This window comes from Tamandua tetradactyla, chromosome 14 (genome assembly GCF_023851605.1).
Source record: "Tamandua tetradactyla isolate mTamTet1 chromosome 14, mTamTet1.pri, whole genome shotgun sequence".
In the NCBI taxonomy this organism is placed as follows: domain Eukaryota; kingdom Metazoa; phylum Chordata; class Mammalia; order Pilosa; family Myrmecophagidae; genus Tamandua; species Tamandua tetradactyla.
Genome location: NC_135340.1, coordinates 95,080,837 through 95,101,273, shown reverse-complemented (window position 1 = coordinate 95,101,273; position 20,437 = coordinate 95,080,837). Strand labels below are relative to the sequence as shown.

Here is a 20,437-nt window from a genome sequence, read left to right as displayed (position 1 = left end):
TTATTCCAATTCCCTGTAAAAATCTTTATATTAAACTTTCTTTATTCAGATTATTGTATGGTTTCAATCTCCTAATTGGACCCTGTATGATACAATGCCAATTTCTGTGCAAGTGGTTGACATACAGTTCTAAAGAAAATAATAAAGAGGCTTTTCTCCCCTTCACTGAATTTACCTCTTAAAAAGAGCAAAGACAAATTCATTTAAAAAAAAAAGGCAACTTAGAAAATGAGTCTACTGTTGTAAGATGAAAGAATTCTTGTTCCTCTCCTACAGTACTTTTAAGAAATTTATCCCTATTAAAATTCAGCTTGTTTTGCACCACAGTTCATCCATCAATTTATTTGCCCTGTATTACACAATGCAATGCTTGATCTACTTCACACGTGTGTCATCTGCAAAGTTGGTAACCTTGCCTTCTAAACGTCTGCGTAATTAAGAAAACCAAACCATAGCAGAATCAAGAAGTTCCTCCACTTAACCCGAGTAAGATTTTCCAGGCAGAACAATTCAATCAGCTCTGAAACAATGTAAATATATTATTATACAACCCAACATTTTCTACCATATCTACAAAATTATCATCCCTTTTTTTTTTTAATGTTTCAAGAACCAACTGAGGCTCCTCTGGATGTATTTTTAATGTTTATAGCCTTCAAAGTTAGAAAGTTTGCTGACATTTATGCTGGATCAGGGGTCAGGCAGCAAGCAGGCTTACTCCAGCCACTTTCACTGATTTACACATTGTTTATGGCCGTATTTTATTACCACAGTAGAGCTGAGTAGTTGCGAGAGAAAACTTATGGTCCCAAAAGCCTGACATATTAATATGGTCCCTTGCAGAAAGTCTGCCAACCTCACGGCTTCTAGGGAACTTACTAATTAAGTTTCTGAGGGTTCACTATAATTTATTTTTCATGACCAGGAACATACGATTTTACTAAATTGCCTTAGAAAATTTTAAAGGAAAAACAGCAATGAGAATTTTAGAGCAATGTTATCTCTAAGTTTCTAATATATAATAGGCAACACTTAGAAATAACTGTAAAACTGTTACTGAATTCCTGATATATTCTTAAGGTACTTAGGTCAAGTTGAAGAATTTAATATATCCAAGAGCCTGGTTATTATCTATGTAAACTTAATTTTATCTACTGTAGCAGCAGTACTGAACCAGCTGCATATTTCTAAGATGAACTATATTTATAGTTAATAATCTCATCATTCATTATTATGGTTGAGTAGTTCATATTTTATTAAGAACATTTTACCAATAACAGTTTTCATTTTGTAATTTAAGGCCATAGGACAAACTACCTTTTTCAATATTCAGAAAAAACTGTTACAATATGGAAATTATCTGTCCTTTAAAAGTTAAAAATTACCCTGTAGCAATACCAGGCCTGAGTATCTTTTGGGGGTAGCTATTTTACAACTTTTGTAATTTTCTCCCCAATGATTAATTTACTCAAACCCTAATTCTTACTTTGTCAATTTTGGTATTTTAAGATCTAATTTATATCTATTTTTAAATGTACTGATTCTTTAATAAGTTCTAATATATTTTTGTCTTCTCTATTATCAGCTGTTACGTCTCTCATTTTATTTGTATTTGTCTTAGATTTTCTAATCTTTCAAAGATTCAGATATTAATTTTATTTATCAACCTCACCACTGTCATTTAAAAAATTTTCTTAAGAAGTATCTAAAAGGACGTTTTCCCAAGATTTTTAAATACATCTCTAATTTTCTCAGTGATAAAGTTATTTAGAAAATAACTGCCAAAACTTCCAGGTTATCCATCAGGCGTGGTGGGTTACATTTTTGCAATTAGTTCATAGTTTTACTGAACTATGAGAAAATACGACATGCATAATTTTTCTGAACTCTTCTCTGTGATAAACAAAATGAATACATGTGATGAAAGCTTACTAAGGATATCTGAAAAAGTATATTTTCTATACTTATTATTTAATTAACCATAAAAATTTGGATTCTGCTTTATTATTCAGATAGTCAACATTTTATTCTTCGGTTGAGAAACAGTATTTTGTTAAAATACCACTTTTTAACTATGTTTCCATCTACATCTTCCATTTTCCTTTGTGCATTTTATTTTTGGTGTATGGTCAATTCAAATTAAGTTTTCTTCACAATGGTGCTCGTTATTTAGCAGTACTGTTTACTGTGACCAGTCATAACTGTAACACCTTCTTATACTTTATTTTATGGGTCCAGGTGATCCTAGTCTTTGCTTTATGTTGACATCAACATCCTGATGGATTTCAGTATTATTTCTTAATCTGGTCAAGTTTTTTAAAAGTAAAAAAATTTATTCCATTTTATTCAACCAGCCAAATTTTTCCATTTGATTTTTCTTATTTTTTCTACCTTTTTCTTCTTTTAAAATGTGGACAAAACAATAGATTATGAATCTAGAGCTGGAAGGGATCTTAGAAAACAATCAGAAATTAAAAGACTTGTCCAATGTGCCACACAATTGCAAAGTGTTATAAAGTGTTAGAAATTCAATACCCATGGGACCTACACTGGCCTTCAATATACTTATCTGTAGTCATTTATTCATCTAATATGTTTACTGACTATCTACCACATGTGAGGCAAGGTTCTAGGAACTGGGGATACAGCATCAAACAAAACAGAGAAAGTACATGTACTTAAAGCCCTTACTTGCATTCTAATGCAGGAAGATGACAAACAAATATAAATAAAACTTCAGATAGTGAAATGTTATGAAAAATAAAATTGGTTGAGAAAGTATATTTTCCTATAAAGAAGACCTTAATAGTTAATTAGACCTATTGTTACAGCAAGTTATTTTATTTTTGATCCTTGACACACTCTTAGAAAATGAATATTACTACAATGAAGACATTCCTAAAAGTGAATTTCACTTAGCCCTTCAATATGTAAATTTCCAACAGATAACAGATACTTGCTTGGATTGAAAAATTTCTTTAAAACCAACATTTAAGACCACACAACCATACAGTACTTTCTGAATTGTTGCAAATATATTCATCAACCAGATGTAGACATCAGGGAAATTGAAACTTTGGGAGGATATAATAGTACTCTAATCATAAAGCAGGAAAAAATTGAGAAAAGAGTCAATCATATATTTCAAATTCTAAAAACACTGTCATAAAGCTTTATGAAATTGTTAAAATTTTTTATTAGAATGCTCTTTATAAAATTCACCATACTAGAAATCTATGTAAAGACCAATAAACAAAATCAAAATACTGGGTCACAAATAATAGTTGTTAAATAATAACAATAGCTAACACTTACTGAGCACTGTGTGCTTGGAACTATTCTATGAATTTGCATTTAATCCACTTAAGAATCTTATGATAGACATTATTCTTTATTTTAGAGATGAGGAAACTGAAGCAGAAAGATGAAATAAATTGCCCATACATCCAGTAAGTGGTAGAGCTGGGATCCTAACCCCAGGAGGTGAGGCTCCAGAATTTATATTCTTAACTAAGAGTCACTCTGAATATACCTGGGAGTACTCAGGTTCTCCGGAAGAATTCTGGTCGTTTCGAAATAATTTCACAGCTTTAAGGTACGTTTCCATTGACTTGAGTTTGGCTTTTTCAAAACCTAAGAAGAACAAAAAATCTTATAAGGAATATTTGAAATTTGGGGGGATTTAGGTACTGAGATTCACCAATGAGCAAGAAGCAAATACTATATAGTACCCAGAACAGAAGTCTTTATAAATGAGTACATGATGTTATCTTCAAAAGTAATCAAAACTCTACCTTCATGAAAATGCCACAAAACGTGAATTGTCCCACTTCAAAAGTTACTTGGTCACAAACAAGATAAAAAATACTGAACAAGTTCTACAAAACTCACCAAAACATACTGTTTGCAAAAGAAAAACCAATACTGAAGCTGAACATAAAATATTACTACCAACCAGGAAGAGTAAGAAGCTCATCACTTTCTCCTAAATGATAATAATTACATAAAGTGTTTGTAGAGTAGGAAAATAAAAAGATCTAATAAGATCTTCCAGAAATTAAATGAATTTAGATGCTAACAATTTTGAAAGTTTTCAAGGTGGGTCAATATGGTGGCATAGGAAGGTGTGGAATTCAGTATTTAGTTAGTCCTCTAGAGCAGCTAATAAATAGCAGGAACTGTCTGGAACAACTGTTTGGGGAACATTCGCGACTAGACACACATCATACACCAGTCTGGAATGGGTGGAAGGGCTGAGATAATGGTGCAGAACTGTAGGTAAAGCCCCCAACCTGTAAAGGCTGGCACCTCTCCCCCAGTGGCATGGCAGGCTGCCAGAGACACTTCCCAGTGGGAAAAAAGAAGCAGACTATACTAGGAGCGAGGGTAGGTAGCTCAACCAAGCTCCAATTACACTTTTTTTTTGCATGGGCAGACGTTGGGAATCGAACCCGGGTCTCCAGCAGGCGAGAACTCTGCCTGTTGAATATAAGCTCTAAGCACTGAAAAATGCAGAGAAAGCAGGAAGGTAACCCCCAGGTCTTTCTCTCCTGGCAGAGGAAGAGACTGGCAAAGAAAAAATAAATAAATAAAATGGAGTCTGTTGAGCTCCGAATACTGGAAAAGGGTTGTGCCCCTTTCTAGAGCTGGGTACCATCTTCCATTCTTGACTGGTAAACCTTGGAGGCTAGGGACTGGCTCTAAATAAAGGATTTTATTTACTTTTTTTTTTATTTTATTTTATTCTAAGGGTAGCTCATAAGAGAAAGCCTCAGGCATTTTCAATGTTAGCACTAACCCAGGCAAGGGCTGAGTTAAGATAAGTCACAAGTGAAGGAGATAATTCCCTAAAGGGCTTATCTTCTCCAAGAAAACGCACCCAGCTCAAATGGCTACTCCACTGAACACCATTCAGATCCCAGGAGCTGGGAACCAGCACAGCTTAAGCCCACCTTCCACCTTGACCTCTGCCTCCACCACACCCTCCTCAACCTCTGCCTCCACCACATCCCTGGCAGGCTGACAAGCAGCACCTGCTGGGGAGGACAGGAAAAGCACAGTCTAGGGGCTCCACAGCAAAGTCAGACAACCTGCTGGGTCTCATTCTCAGGGAAACTTGATACTGATCACACCCTCCTCCTGAGACCTGGGCCTGCCTTGTCTTGGAAAATTTGACTGGAGTTGATCATATCTGGGGAGACACTCCTCAAAAAAAGTTCCGTATAGGTAGGGTAAGAACCATAAAAAGAGCTGAAAAATTCTGAACAGTTAAACAGAAGCCATGCTGGAGGTCTAGAATAAATTGAACTGAACACCAAAAAAAAAAAAAAAAAAAACAGATAAGAGAACAAAGCCAACCAACAAGAAAACCCTAGGTAAAAGAGAGAAAACAACCTCCAGAATAAACTAATAAAGTAAACCAGATGCTGAGACACCAACAAAAAATTACGAGTCATACTAGGAAAAACAAAGATATGGCCCAGTCAAAGGAACATTATAACACTTCAAATGAGATACAGGAGTTGAAACAACTAATTAATGTTCAATCAAACATGCTAAATCAAATAAAAAATCAAATCAATGAGTTGAGGGGAGATATGACAAAAGAGATGAAAGACAGAAAGAAGATACTGGGTAACCACAAAGAAGAACTCTAAAGCTTGATAGAACGAATGGCAGAACTTATGGGAAGAAAAGGTACAACAGAAGAGATGAAAACCACAATGGAGATCTACACTTGCAGATTTGAAGAGGCAGAAGAAAAGAAAAGTGAATTAGAGGACAGGATATCTGAAATCCTAGACACAAAAGAACATACAGGGAAAAGAATGGGAAAATATGAGCAGAGTCTCAGGGAACTGAATGACAACATGAAGTGCACAAATAAATGTGCTGTGGGTATCCCAGAAGGAGAAGAGAAGGGAAAGAAGGGAAAAGGGGCAGAAAGACTAATGGAGGAAATAATCACTGAAAATTTCCCATCTCTTATGAAAGACATAAAATTACAGACCCAAGAAGCACAGAGTACCCCAAATAGAATAGATCTGCACAGATCTACTCCAAGATACTTACTAATCAGACTGTCAAAGGTGAAAGACAAGGAGAGAATTTTGAAAGCAGCAAGAGAAAAGCAATCCATCAAATACAAGGGAAGCTCAAAGACTATGTGTGAATTTATCACATAGAAATCATGACCCGAGAAGGCAGTGGTATGATATATTTAAGACTAACAATCATAAATATTTATGCGCCAAGCCACAATGCCCCAAAATAACGTGACGCAACACTGACAACATTGAAGGGAGAAGTAGACACCTCTGCAATAATAGCTGGAGACTTTAATACACTGTTCTCATCAATGGACAAAGCATCAAGACAGATGATCAATAAGGAAGATGCTGAAAAATGCAATATATGAACTAGATTTAACAAACATTTACAGAACACCACACCCCACAACAGGATACATATTTTTCTCAAGTGCTTATAGACCACATTAGGTCACAAAGCAAGTCTTCATAAATTTAAAAAGACTGAAATAATACAAAACTACCTTCTAAGATCATGATGGAATGAAGGTGGAAATCAATAACAGGTAGAAGGCCAGAAAATTCACAAATACATGGAGGCTAAACAACACACTCTTACACAACCAGTGAGTAAAGACAAAATTGCAAGAGAAATCAGTAAATATCTCAAGGCAGATGAAAACAAAAACACAAGATATCAAAACTTACGGGATGCAGGAAAGATGGTGATAAGAGGGAAATTTATTGGCCCAAACGCTTCTATTAAAAAAAAAGCAAAAACAGATAAATTAACTGTATACCTAAGGAACTACAGAAAGAACAGCAAACTAACCCAAAGCAAAAAAAAAAAAAAAGATGAGAGCAGAAATAAATGAAACTGAGAATATGAAAACAACAGAATCAACAAAACCAGAAGTTAGTTCTGTGAGAAAATTCATAAAATTGATCAACCCTTAGGTAGGCTGACCAAAAAAAAAAAAAAGAGGATGCAAATAAACAAAATAAAAAATGGGAGAGGAGCTGTAACTACTGACCCTGCAAAAATAAAGGAGATAAAGAGAAGATACTATGAGTACCTATATGCCAATAAACTAGACAATGTAAATGAAACATACAACTTGAAAACATGAACAATCATCACTGACTCGAGAAGAAACAGATGACCTCAACAAACCAAACACAAGTAAAGACAATGAATCAGTCATCAAGACACTCCCAAAAAAGAAAAGTCTAGGACAACATGGCCTCATATGTTAATTCTATCAAGTATTCAAGAAAGAATTAATACTAATTCTGCTCAAATACTTCAAAAACATTGAAGAGGAAGGAAAGCTATCTAATTTATTTTATGAAGTCAACATTACTCTGATATCAAAGTCAGACAAAGATACCACAAGAAAAGAAAATTACAGACTAATCTCTTTAATGAATAGAGATGCAAAAATCCTCAACAAAATATTAACAAATCAAATCAAGCAGCACATTAAAATTATACACCACGACCAAGTGGGATTTATTCCAGTTATGCAAGGCTGATTCAACACAAGAAAATCAATTGATGTAGTATATGACATCAAAGTGGAAAACCACATGATCATCTCAACTGCTGTACAAAAGACATTTGAGAAAATTCAACATCGTTTCTTGATGAAAACACTTCAACGGACAGGAACAGAAGGAAATTTCCTCAAAACGATAAAGGGAATATATGAAAAACCCACAGCTAACATCATCGCCCAAGGGGATGACAGCTTTCCCCTCTAAGATCAGGAACAAGATAAGGGTGCCCACTATCACCACTGCTATTCAACATTGTGGTAGAGGCGCTAACTAGAGCAAGTAGACAAGAAAAAGAAATAAAAGGCATTCAAATTGAGAAGGAAGAAGTAAGATTTTCACTGATTGCAGACGACATGATACTTTATGTTAAATGTCTTAAAAATCTACAGCAAAGTTACTAGAGCCAATAAATGAGTACAGCAGAGTAGCAGCGTACTCCTCCAAATCAACTGTGTTTCTATATACTAGAGTAAGGACCATAGTGAGGAAAAAAATCAAGAAAAAAATTCCATTTATAATAGCAACAAAAAGAAAAAACTATTTAGGAATAAATTTAACCAAGGCCAGAAAAGACCTGTATACAGAAAACTACAAGAAATTGCTAAAAGAAATCAAAGAAGACCTAAACAAATGGAAGGACATACCAGGTTTATGGACTGGAAGACTAAATATAGTTAAGATGTTGATGTTAACCAAATTGATTTAGTTGATTTACAGATTCAATGCAATACCAATTAAAATTCCAACCTGTTTTGCAGAAATAGAAAAACTAATAACCAAATTTATTTGGAAGGGTGGTGCTCTGAACAGCTAAAAATATTTTGAGAAAAAGGAATGAAGTGGAAGGTCTCATAGTACCTAACTTTAAAGCATATTACAAAGTTACATGGTCAAAACATTATGGTACTTGCATAAAAACAGATAGACTGATCAACAGAATCAAATTGAGGGAGCAGAAATAGACCCTTTCATCTACTGACAACTGATCTTCGATAAGGCAGTCAAGCCAACTCAACTGGGACAGAACAGCCTCTTCAATAAATGGCATTTGGAGAACAGGATAGCCATATCCAAAAGAATTAAAGAAAATCCATATTTCACATCTTTTACCAAAATTAACTCAGAATGGATCAAAGACCTAAAAGTTAGAGCTAAGACTATTAAACTTTTAGAAGACAAATGTAGGGAAATATCTTCCAGATCGTGTGATAGGAGGCAGTTTCCTAGACCAGTGTGAGCAATGAGAAAAGATAAATGGGATCTCAAAATCAAATTTTGGGTTTTAACTTATTTCTAAATTCTGAGATACTAAGCTGTTTGTATATAACCTGGTCATTCCCCGGAACTTTGGATACTTGTGTGACACCTGAGACTCAGAGCTAAAGTTTAGAGCTACGAAAATCAGCATTACCCCATACAGCAACTGTTTTAAACACTGAGAAGGAGATCAGACTTCAAGTAGAGATACAAATGATGGTTATCTTGATAATACTAAAGTAAATCAGACTAAAGTGTAAAGGATGATATTGATTGTATTTTAAAACTTCAACTTCTGTGAGAGAAGTGGAAGAGAAATGAAACAAAATAAAGTTTCAGTGGCTAAGAGATTTCAAATTGAGAGGTCGTTCTAACACTTATACTTCTGTGGTATTTTGGGGTATTGGAGTAGTTAGAAGGAACTCCCTGAAACTGTTGAACTGTAATCCAATAGCCTTGATTCTTGAAAATAACTGAATAACTATAGACTTTTTTTTTAAGGTGCATGGTCCAGGAATTGAACCTGGGTCTCCCGCATGGAAGGCAAGCATTCCACCACTGAAACACCCATGCACCCAACTACAGACTTTTAAGGTGTGTCTGTGTAATTATGAAACCTTGTGACTGACACTCCCTTTATCCACTTTATGGACAGATAATAAGAAAAAAAAGACAAAAAATAAACAAACATAGGAAGAATGGGAGGGATGGGATGTTTGGGGTGTTCTTTTTCACTTTTTAAAAATTTTTATTCTTATTTTCTTGGAGTAATGAAAATGTTAAAAAATTCTCTTGTCTGGTGGCTCCTCTACTTCCAGATGTATGAGGAAAATAGCTATGAATGCTCAAGTCCAATTTCCTTTAAATTGCAACCTTTGATCCTAAGCAGGACTGGAGGTATCCATCATTACAGAGAAAAAGAAAGTCAAGGATCGGGAGTTTTGAATAATTCCTTTAACTTGCTGTGAATAGGCTACAGGAGACTAGAAATTGAGGCAACCATCTCCTAACAGTTGCAGTTTATTTGGAAGCCACTTTCAACAGTAAATGATAGTAAATGATATAAAACATTATCAGACAGACACACTGGAAATATAACCATTAATCTTAAGGATATTATATCTTCTTACCTGTATGTTCTAAGTGTTTTAATGTCACATTGTCAACAGGGAAGAAGCTGAGGATAGCACCATATTCTGGACACATGTTTGCTATTGTAGTTCGATCAACTACAGACAATTGTGAAACTCCACTTCCAAAAAACTCAACAAATTTTCCAGCCACTCCTACTTGCCTGAGGTGCTGTATAAAGAAACGCATATAAAATGAGCAGTGATAAGATCAGCATGGATTCCCTAAAAACTACAAAAACCTAATTTTTTTTTTTTTTTTTTTTTGGTACATAGGCTGGGAATTGAACCTGGATCCTGGCCCACAGCAGGTGAGCCTTCTACCACTGAATGCTTTTTTTTCTTAGCAATGCATAAAATAATGGTGCCCCTAATTACTGATGACATCTCAAATTTAGTTAAATACTAACAGACCAATAAAACTATAATTTTAAAAATGTACACCTGCTATAAGATTCTTATTCATATAATTACTGGCCCAATATAACTACTGGCATGCCCAATTTTAGGTAAATTCCACTTTGGCAGGATTTTAACATGTGGTTTCAAACTTGATTCCTTCTAAACTCATTTTTCTTAGTTACTGCAAAGTAACCAAATAGCTACTTATTCTTTCTGAATTGTAAAATGGTCTGAGAATGATATGGGGAGAACGCCTAGGAAGATGACTAAGGATGAGACAGACCCCAACCACTGAGTAAGATTAAGCCGTAACAATTTTGAGCTGTTAGGGATCAGTTAATCCAAACTTCTTATAGAGTAGAAATTCAAACCTAAAAGAAAGATATTTCTTTGCATTTATGATTGTATTTCTGAGGATGAGAGATTAGATACACCAACCAAATATTATTTTCACCAAATTAATGAGGTACCAGAATATAAATTAAAAAAAAACACCTAATTAATCGTACAAAAAGCATGAATAGAACAGGACCCTAATTACACATAACAGATTAAATCTTTGTATCAATAAGCCAAATTATCAAAGATACAGATGATAACATGGTTAAGAATATATACAGCCAGAGGCATCTAAAAAGTAGCATTAATTTTCAGAATATCTGAAGGAAAAAAATTGATTTCTCTAAGAACATAATGGAATACTCCTTTTCCTTTAGGAATAATTCTGCAATTTTCAATTTACTTTATCTTCGGTAACATGTACCACATCAATCATTTTCATAAAATGTTGAAATTTTTTCTTATTAGGGAAGAAGGATCAATATTGTAGGCTGAGAGAGACATTACCATTTTCTTATCCTGTGGGATATCCTGAAAGCCTCCAGATCAATAACCCAACCAAAAATGCTGAGATTCTGGGACTCAAAATGGAATTTTATGTGGAACATTTTCCAAGTTCAACTATTTAACAAAATGAGACTCAACTTTTTTGAAATAAAGTTAATGAAAACCCAAAATTTAGATGGAAAGTTACTAATTATTATTCACTCAGGAATTCTTAAGCATATGCATTAAAGCCATGCAGCCGATTATATATGTATTTTTTTTAATTAGAGAAGTTGTGGGTTTTTAGAAATATCATGCACAAAATAGAGTTCTCATATATCACTGTATTATTAACACCTTGCATTAATGTGGTACACTTGTTACAAATGATGAAAGAACATTTTTAGAACTGTACTATTAACTATAGTCCATGACAGCTAATATTTTACAAATTCAAAGAAAAATGTTCTATATAATCTTTTAAAGGAATGTTAAAATGACCAATAGAAAAAAATGATATCATAACATTTCTACAGTCCATATTTTTGAAAGCATGATAATGCTAGTAGAGTAATGGTTTCTTAAGGTCAAATGATTCAACTAGATATTAAAGTGAGTTGCAATTAGGCTTTCGTCAAATATATTATTTTTTAATTCAGGTACTCAACAAGTGTTTACTGAAGAAATAAGGCATGGATCTAAGAAACAAACTAAGTGCTGGGTTAGAATCTTTATTCTACTCTTACTATATGGTTCTGTGACCTTGGGTAAGTCATTAAACTTTAATGTTTCAGAATTAAAATGGGGATAGTAATAGTCCTATCTTAAAGGCTTGTGGAGAAGAATAATGAGTTAATGTAAGTTAAGAGAATTGTGATACAACAAAACTTTTTGTCCCAACTAGTACAAAGTAAATGTTATGGTTGCTGTTATTATGCTATGATGATAACTACGACAACAAAGCTATAATGTCAGATTGCTGAGAACAGTGATGAACCAAAATCTTGCTCTCATGGGCTTTTAAACCTATACAAAAATAATATCCATCAAGTCATTTATAGCTAACTACAATGTTAACTTACCTTTGTAATGCCAAGAACAACATCAATGGATGTAACAAAAGGGTTGGATGAACCAATTAATTCACATCCAACCACCTCTGGTAAAGTAAGAGAAACCGGCAGACCAAGCATAACTGCTTCTGTTTCAATGCCTCCAACCCCTAAAGCAATAAAGACAAGTATGTTAGCATAGTGTTTTCTACAGATAAGTTTAGTTATCTTTGTAACATTCAATTTGGTGATGTCTCATGAGCTTGTCTTAAACAGCACTTTTCACAAAGTTGCTATTACTAGAGAAATGAACCCAAGCCTTCTCAAAACAAAGACTCCATAAACATGACTGTAAAAACCAATTTTTACCTTTATACTAAATCCAGGCAACAGTTATTGAATATCTACTATGCTAAGCACTGTACTATGCTCAAAATACAGATATAAACAGAACCCAGTCCCTGTCAATCATATAAAGCCAAGATTAATGGAAAAGACAAGAAAATCAACAATTTTAGCATCCCACAGTAGAGATACAAGAAGTACAAAGTGCTAAAGAAGTATATAGAGAGAACACTTAACTCACTGAGGGCAATTAAAGCTTTATAGTAGGCACATGAGCAGCCTCGAAGGAGTTAACGGAAGTCTTATTTCAACAATAAATGGGGACAGGTGGCAAAATGCTTCTGTCAGAGGGACTAGTTTTTGCAGGGCCATGAGATAGAAAACAGCCCACTCAGAGCAATAAGGACTTATCTCTGTGTTAACTTCAGGTGAATGGCTAGAGAGGCACCAGGCTGTGAAGGATCTTGTATACAAGGCTAAGGTATCTGGATTTATAAAGGTCAGAGAAGCCACTGAAAGACAAGGCAGTAAGCACACTATCTTCACAGACACCATCATCATCACTCCAATCACTCCACAAATGGTGGTGCTGTGTTGGACACTACGCAAATTTCTTTTCATGAATTCTTTTACCACACTGTTCACAAACTATTAAGTCAGGACCTTTTGTTTTTGTTGCTGCTATTTTAGATGAGAAAACAGAACCTTGGAGAGGCTATAAAGACCCATTATTCATCTTCTTATATATTTCTTTCATATCCACTCTCAAAAAAGAGACCAGTCATTTACTTACCCCATCCCAGAATCCCCAAACCATTCACCATGGTTATGTGAGAATCGGTGCCAACCACGCTGTCTGGAAAGAGAAGGTCCTTTTCTTCAAAAACCACTCTTGACAAATATTCTAAGTTTACTTGATGCGCCATTCCAGTTCCAGGAGGGATGACAGCCACATTCTTAAAAACTTTTGAACTCCACTGTATTTTGTTTAAATTTAATATATACAAATGTTAATACATTAGAAGAATTTGTGGTTACAATCAAGATAAAAACATTGACACACAAAACTGACACAATGTTCAATACAGTCAAATTTAAAGTTTACAGTACATACTTAAAAATATGCAGAAACCTAAACTTATTTTATAGATTATTAAAATTAAATTATGCCAAAGAAAAATGTTCAACTAGTGCAGATAAATGATAGCTTTCAATTGTGTTCCAATGATTCTCAGGGATGAGAGGAGGAGAAGGTCCAATGTATAGGATCTTATATGCTTACATGAACTAGACCTATTCTAGTTTTAACTTTTTTATATACTTGGGTTTCCAATAAGATTTTACTTGGGGGAACAAAAGGATTGTACTCAATACATCAAGTCTTTAAAAACCATTGGTCTGAAGATAAAAAAAAAATCTTTAAGTACCTGTCACTATGTTATAAATATCTACGCAAAAATTTCCCCAAATAATTTATACCTTGAAAAACTGAAGTCTCTCTCGATTTCTTCCAAATTCAACTTCTTGATTTTTTAACACCGTATCAGGTCTAAAAAGAAGAAGAGCTGGAATTAAGCTTATGTATATAAAAAAGATTTACCTTTTTTTCTGTCTTAATTCTTATGCACATATACACAAACAGCAACAATTCTTGGGAGAACAATTTACTGGACTTCCCAGAAGCAGCTTTCTTTACCAACAAGGACATTCTGCTTTAAGTAACACACTAAGAAAGCTAGGGTAAGGAGTTATTATTTTACTAGGTAAAACAAACTCATGTCCGTACCATTACCCAAAACTACTAAATTCCATTTTGTTGTGAGAGAGTTAGCTGAAATCATAAAAGTAAAACAGTAAGCTTTGTTGGGCTTTGCATTGTGAGGCAAAAAAAAGAGGGAGCAACAATTTGAATTTCCACCCACCTGGCTCTTGTGCCAGTTTAAACCAGGGGATGGACATAGTTTAGACAGTGAATTACCACTATGGAGCAATGGCAAGCGACAGCTCAACATTTTATAGTTTAAAGTTTAACTATAGTTTTATAGTTAAAACAGTTCAACATTTTTTCATTACAGTTTATAACTATAAAAAGTTTAACATTTTTTAGTTATTTCTTTTACCAAAATCAAAGGTTCTATTTTATGTAAAAGTACCAGTTTATTTTACATGGATTATAAGTATATTTTACATGAATTATTTTAACTAACAGACAAAAACAATTTACCTCCAGGCAGTAAGCACAGTATCATCTTTAGGAATTATTTTAATCTAATGGATATTTTAAAAACATATTTATTTCAAACTGCTTTAAGTTATTTCACCTGACAGCTGGTGATTAAATCTTGACTAGAATATCAATATACCTTAAATTATACATGTTCTCCAGGGTCCAGATAATTATACTTAATTGTCATTATTTTTTTAAGCAAAGATTACTTTAATAATTCATTGCTGAAAGATCATTTTAAGTCATACTGCATCTTAGTGAGCTTTTTCTCAGGACTTCAGGGGAATAAAGCTTTCCTAAAGCTGCTCCAATTATTTTATCTTCCCATAGCACTTATGGCTACAAAGTGTTATACATTTATTAGCTCATAACTCTACTTCAATTTAGGCAGTGATTTCAAGTGCCAAACATTATGCTCTTAACTTTCTACCCCTCAATTTCTTGTTCGCATCTATAATTAATACTTAATCAATGTATTAAAGAACACAAAAGAGTTATCTTTGTACAAAACCAAGGACTACAAAATACAACTCATCTTAATACTTTGTTAATTTGAAGTCATAATTGAGGAGAAGTGCTACACAAATTGGATTTTCAGAACTAAAAATATGCCATCTAAGCACTTCATACCCGGCCAGTGATAAAAAGACATATCAATGATTTTTAAATCAATAAACCTTTTCAGGAAATTAATTTCTTTATAAGAAAAGTGTCAATCAAAAGCTAACATGCCCCTAACCAGAAAGGACAACCAGGTATCAGGACAAAGGAGTGATTATATAAAACTGTCATAATTTGATGACAAAGGACCCACAGGGATATATAAATTTTGAAAAACAAAACAAATGAAGAGCACATGAAGTCTCTATAACCTGCAGCTTTATAGAAATATTGAGCTAAAATTTAAAAGTGTGATAGAACTTGAAAGATTCAGTTCAAAGACAAATGAATTAATAGATTATTTTGTACTTAGGGTGAAATATGAGTAGATGTTCTTAGTTATTTTATATCTTAAATGTGTTAATTTAACCAAAATCTTAAAAACAGAATTCTTTCCTAGGTAATTTTACTATCTACAATGACACTATGCAGGCAATCACTCACCTAAAAGGGCTCATTACATTTGTAACATATATGATAATGCTAATATTTTTAACATATAGAGAAGCTTTTACTATGCAATAAAAAGAAGAAAAGTTTGGCAGTAATAAAACCTCAAAATATAAAGTAACCACAAGAGAATTGTGAATGACTAATATACATGTGAGAAATGGTATAACTTCACTTAAAAGTAAAAAAACTCACAGTTAAAGATGAAGTCCCATTATTCTACCTAAATTAAATATATTTACAATAAATCTTAAGAAAGGTTTGCTTTCTAAGGAACAGAAATAGCTTTTAATTAGAGATTCTTATTTTAATTAACTTTGCTTCTTTCAGTACAATAGGAAATACACGTGAGTACCCAATCCAGCACAATAAATATGAAGGCACTCTAATAAAAATCAGGAAGGGAAGAAGAAAATATCCTTAGCTGGCAAATAATCTGATACTAATAAATATCAACAAAAATAATTTCATACTCAGGCACTGGTTGCAAATGAAAAGGACATAGAATGGGTGTATTCTCAATCTGTGAAGAAAATTTTCCTGAGTTTCGGCCCAGTTCTCCAGAATCACACGATCCTCGGCAGGTTGTCTGGCCTCTGCAGGGAAGCTTCTTAGGCTGCACTTTAAGTGGAGAGAGCTTTCCTGCTTTCTGCAGGTCACCACCTCCAGGATTTGGAGCATTCTGTATTGCACTATCATTCCAAAAAGGAAACAAAGTAAAACCATTTAAAAATGACAAATTTAGCTCTTACAAATTAGTAATACATGAACAATGAATGAACATCAAAAGCAATAATGTCATTTAACTGAAGTTTCAAGAGCAAAACAGAGTATTAAAAAATAGAAATAAGTAATTTAAACTTATGGAGATAAAAATAGAATTCTAAGTGCCAAATTAAATCCTCTTCATATACATCTATGGCAATTTAAATAACTTAGCAAATATTGAAACAGATTTTTTTTTCATCTAAGAAGTTAGAAATTCAGAGCCACAATTTTAATTTAGTTGGAATAATTTCTAATGGGTTCTAATAAATCAGTCTTATTTCCTTACTCCATGGAATTTAAAAGAAAGCTGGTCCATGAGACCAGAAATATGTCTTCTCTAGTTTAACCTTGGAGAAAGAGTGTTATAAATGTTAGAAATCTGTTACAGTGAAAGGAAAATAGATTTTTAGAGGGTTTAGTGTCTTCCATCACTAATTAATTAAAGATTTTCATGGCTCACATCTTTAAATTCCTTCTGGAAGGAAGTAGATTTAAAAAGTAATGGAAATGAAAGCTAAGTTAGATGTTTACTTGAAAAAGCAGGCTCTAGGATAATACATTTCTAATAAAAATGGCAGGAGAAATCCAAAAAAATGAAAATAACTTAAAAACTCAGACTAAGAACCAAAAATTCATCTATCCATAAACTTTTTAACACAGTTTTTATTTATTTTTTATATACTAGTCAATATTACAAGCAGCATTTTTTTTTACTCTAGCATAATTTATCTCTTCTCCCATTCCTCTAAAACCATTTACTTCCAGGGGGTTGGTTACCAGTTAATGTGCAAGGCTATCTTTATAAAACTCTGTATTAAAGTACCATTTACTGAAGTCAATTTGTAAAGAATGGTCAACCGTAAGATCTGTCGGACAGGTAGGATGTACTTTCTTAGGATCACCTCCAAGAGTTTTCACTGCCTCTCTCATAGCAGCAAAATCCACCATTGCTGGGATTCCACTAAAAAATAATGATCAAAGTATAGTTCTAATTGTTCTTTTATATATGCTAAACAAATTATTAACATGCAATTATTTACACATATATTTAAAAGTATCCCCTTTTACTTTGCATTCTTGTTTGCTAACATACTAGCTATCCAAAGACAGATGATCCTGGTTAATGAGAATTAACATGAAATATATCTGAGAACTTGAGTGCTCAGGAACAGATGTGCCAAAAATAGTATAAGAGATGGTTTTTAGAGGCATAAAAGAACTAGCCCTGTCCCTCCAGTGTCTTCTTGCTACTCCAAAGCTATTCACAGCAGCTTTTATCATTTTACATGTATCTACCCATCTATCCAGCCAACTATATAGCAAACATTTACTAAATGCCTCAGTGAACTAGACACCAGTCAAATAAGATCAAATAAGACATGATTCCTGCTGTTAAATTGTAGTGAAGGAGAATAATGATCAAGAATAGCACAATAAGTGCCACAATTGTAAATACAGAGTACACAGAGCAGAAGCAAAACAACAACAACAATTCAGTGGGTAACTGAGGGGGATGTTCTTATTTGTACGACCACTATGATTCCATCAAAACTCAGTTCAAGGGTGACTCTTACAATAAATAATTCTTGGAGCCCAGACCAGGCAAGGTCTTTCAAGCTATGGTAACGAGTTTGGATGTTATCTTAAGTGTGATGGAAGCCAAATAGCACATTTGAAGGAGGGAAATTATATGACATGGTTCACATTTTAGTTAGTTACTATTTCTACTGTGTAAAGTATCCTACAGATTGCAAATGTAAAAGCAGGAATACCAGTTAGAAGATTATTGTAGCTACAGTCCAGGTAAGAGATAATGGTGACTAGAACGAGCATGACAGTGGTAGAGATGGTAAGAAGTATTTGGTATTAAAGATGAATTTCAAACTTTTTGAATAACTGGATACGAGTATGAAAGAAAGAGAGGAATCAAGGATGACTCCAAAGATTTTTAGCCTAAACAAATGGGAGAATGAAAGTGCAACTTACTCTGATGGAAAAGACTTGGAAAGGAATAGGTAGATTGGGTAGGAAATCAAGTTTTGGATACATTAAGTTTGAGAAATCTGTTAGATAGCTATGTGGAGATGTGAAGTAGGCAGTTACATAAAAGCATTTTTTAAATAAATGGTATGAAAAACAGGTGTCTATTTTTAAAGAATTGTTTCAGTTTGGAATGGGAAATTTTATTTATAAACCAATCTTCAAAACTGAAAAAAACAAAACCAAACAAAACCAGAACCATCCATCAGTGAGACTGAATTTTAAAAAGGAAACACTGAAAATCCACTCATGAAAACTAAAACGTATCACTTACGTAAAATCTTGAAGAAGAACACGGGCAGGGAAAAAGGGCACTTCAACATTGTTTTGTTTGGTTTTCCAGTCTAAAATGTTCATAACATCTTCCTTTTTCATTAACAAGCCATCACAATTTCGTACAGCAGCTTCCAACAGGACCCGTATTGAGTAAGGCAGAACATCTAATTCAAGCAAAAGTACTGTTATTAAGGAAACAATCATAACTATGTCTTATAAAAATTACAAAAGCACAAAATTAGATGAAGACAAAGACACACTGTTTTCTCAACTTAAAATTTCACTTTTTAGGCTAGTGGGCTGTTTTGAAAGGATTTATGTACCCTAGAGAAGCCATGGTTTTTTCCTAATCAATCTTGTGGGAGCAACGGTTTCTGCTAATCCCTATTCAGTACTATAGGTTGGAAACTGGATTAGGTTATCTCCACAGAGATGCTAGTCAGTTGTGGGTATTAAACTTAGTTAGATGGAGACCCATTCTATGTGGGTCTTGATCACTTTACTGGAATCCTATAAAAGAGGAGACATTTAGGAGAAAGTTTCAGAAAAATGGGAGAACAAGGAGAACGAAGGCAGACCAACAGAGCAGAGTCACAAGAATGGTGAGAGAATCGGAGAGTCCACCAGCCAGTGACCTTTGGAGATGAAGAAGGAGAATGTCCCTGGGGAGTTTCATAAAGCAAGATGCCTAGAGAAGAAACTAGAAGACGTCGCCATGTTTGCCATGTGCCCTTCCAGCTGAGAGAGAAACCCTGAACTTCACCGGTCTTCTTGAACCAAGGTATCTTTTCCTGGATGCCTTAGATTGGACATTTCTATGGATTTGCTTTAACTGGGACATTTCCATGACCTAAAAACTCTAAAGTAGTAACCTATTAAATTCCCCTTTTTAAAGGCACTCTGTTTCTGGTATCTTGTACTCTGACAGCTAGCAAACTAGAACAGCTAGTAAACATGAAGTAAAATAACATTCAAGTTACCACCAGACTTTTTTTTTTTAATACTTCAGCTTTTCTATACAAAACCCCAAGGTCCTAGAAAAGCAAAAATAAAAACCTTCACAAGAGTGCATTGATTTGGCATACTAGACTTATAACCATGATAAATAAATACCTGAGGTTTTGGGAAGACACAGAAATACTGAAAAGCACAATACTAGAATTAAATACAATGAAGATACCTCCTACTAAGGCAAAAATGGTGAAACAGTAGAAAAGTATTTAACACATTTAAAAGGTTTCCATAACAATGGTTAAAGTTTAAAAATAAATTGGAGTATCAGAGCAGGTAAAATCATTTCATGAAAACACCCTTAACTACTAGTTTAAAGATACATTAGAGAAATAGATTTCAGTATTTAAAATTTTTCAATCATACTGACTTCTTATACAGAGTTTGCCACAAATATGTTTCCTT

At 33.8% G+C, this 20,437-nt stretch overlaps 1 protein-coding gene across 4 annotated transcripts in view; it reads right to left on the bottom strand.

Annotated features, from left to right (window-relative positions):
- Window positions 1-20,437, bottom strand: part of IREB2 (iron responsive element binding protein 2) — a 73,508-nt gene that overhangs the window by 23,814 nt on the left and 29,257 nt on the right. For all 4 annotated transcript variants that reach the window (XM_077128579.1, XM_077128580.1, XM_077128578.1 and 1 more), the window contains exons 3-10: window positions 19,020-19,185; window positions 17,529-17,666; window positions 16,411-16,629; window positions 14,080-14,149; window positions 13,394-13,577; window positions 12,286-12,425; window positions 9,977-10,148; window positions 3,533-3,633 (exon numbers count right to left, since the gene is read on the bottom strand). In XM_077128579.1, the coding sequence (XP_076984694.1) occupies window positions 3,533-3,633; window positions 9,977-10,148; window positions 12,286-12,425; window positions 13,394-13,577; window positions 14,080-14,149; window positions 16,411-16,629; window positions 17,529-17,666; window positions 19,020-19,120 (1,125 nt within the window). In that variant the 5' untranslated portion in view covers window positions 19,121-19,185. The remainder of the gene's footprint in view (window positions 1-3,532; window positions 3,634-9,976; window positions 10,149-12,285; window positions 12,426-13,393; window positions 13,578-14,079; window positions 14,150-16,410; window positions 16,630-17,528; window positions 17,667-19,019; window positions 19,186-20,437) is intronic.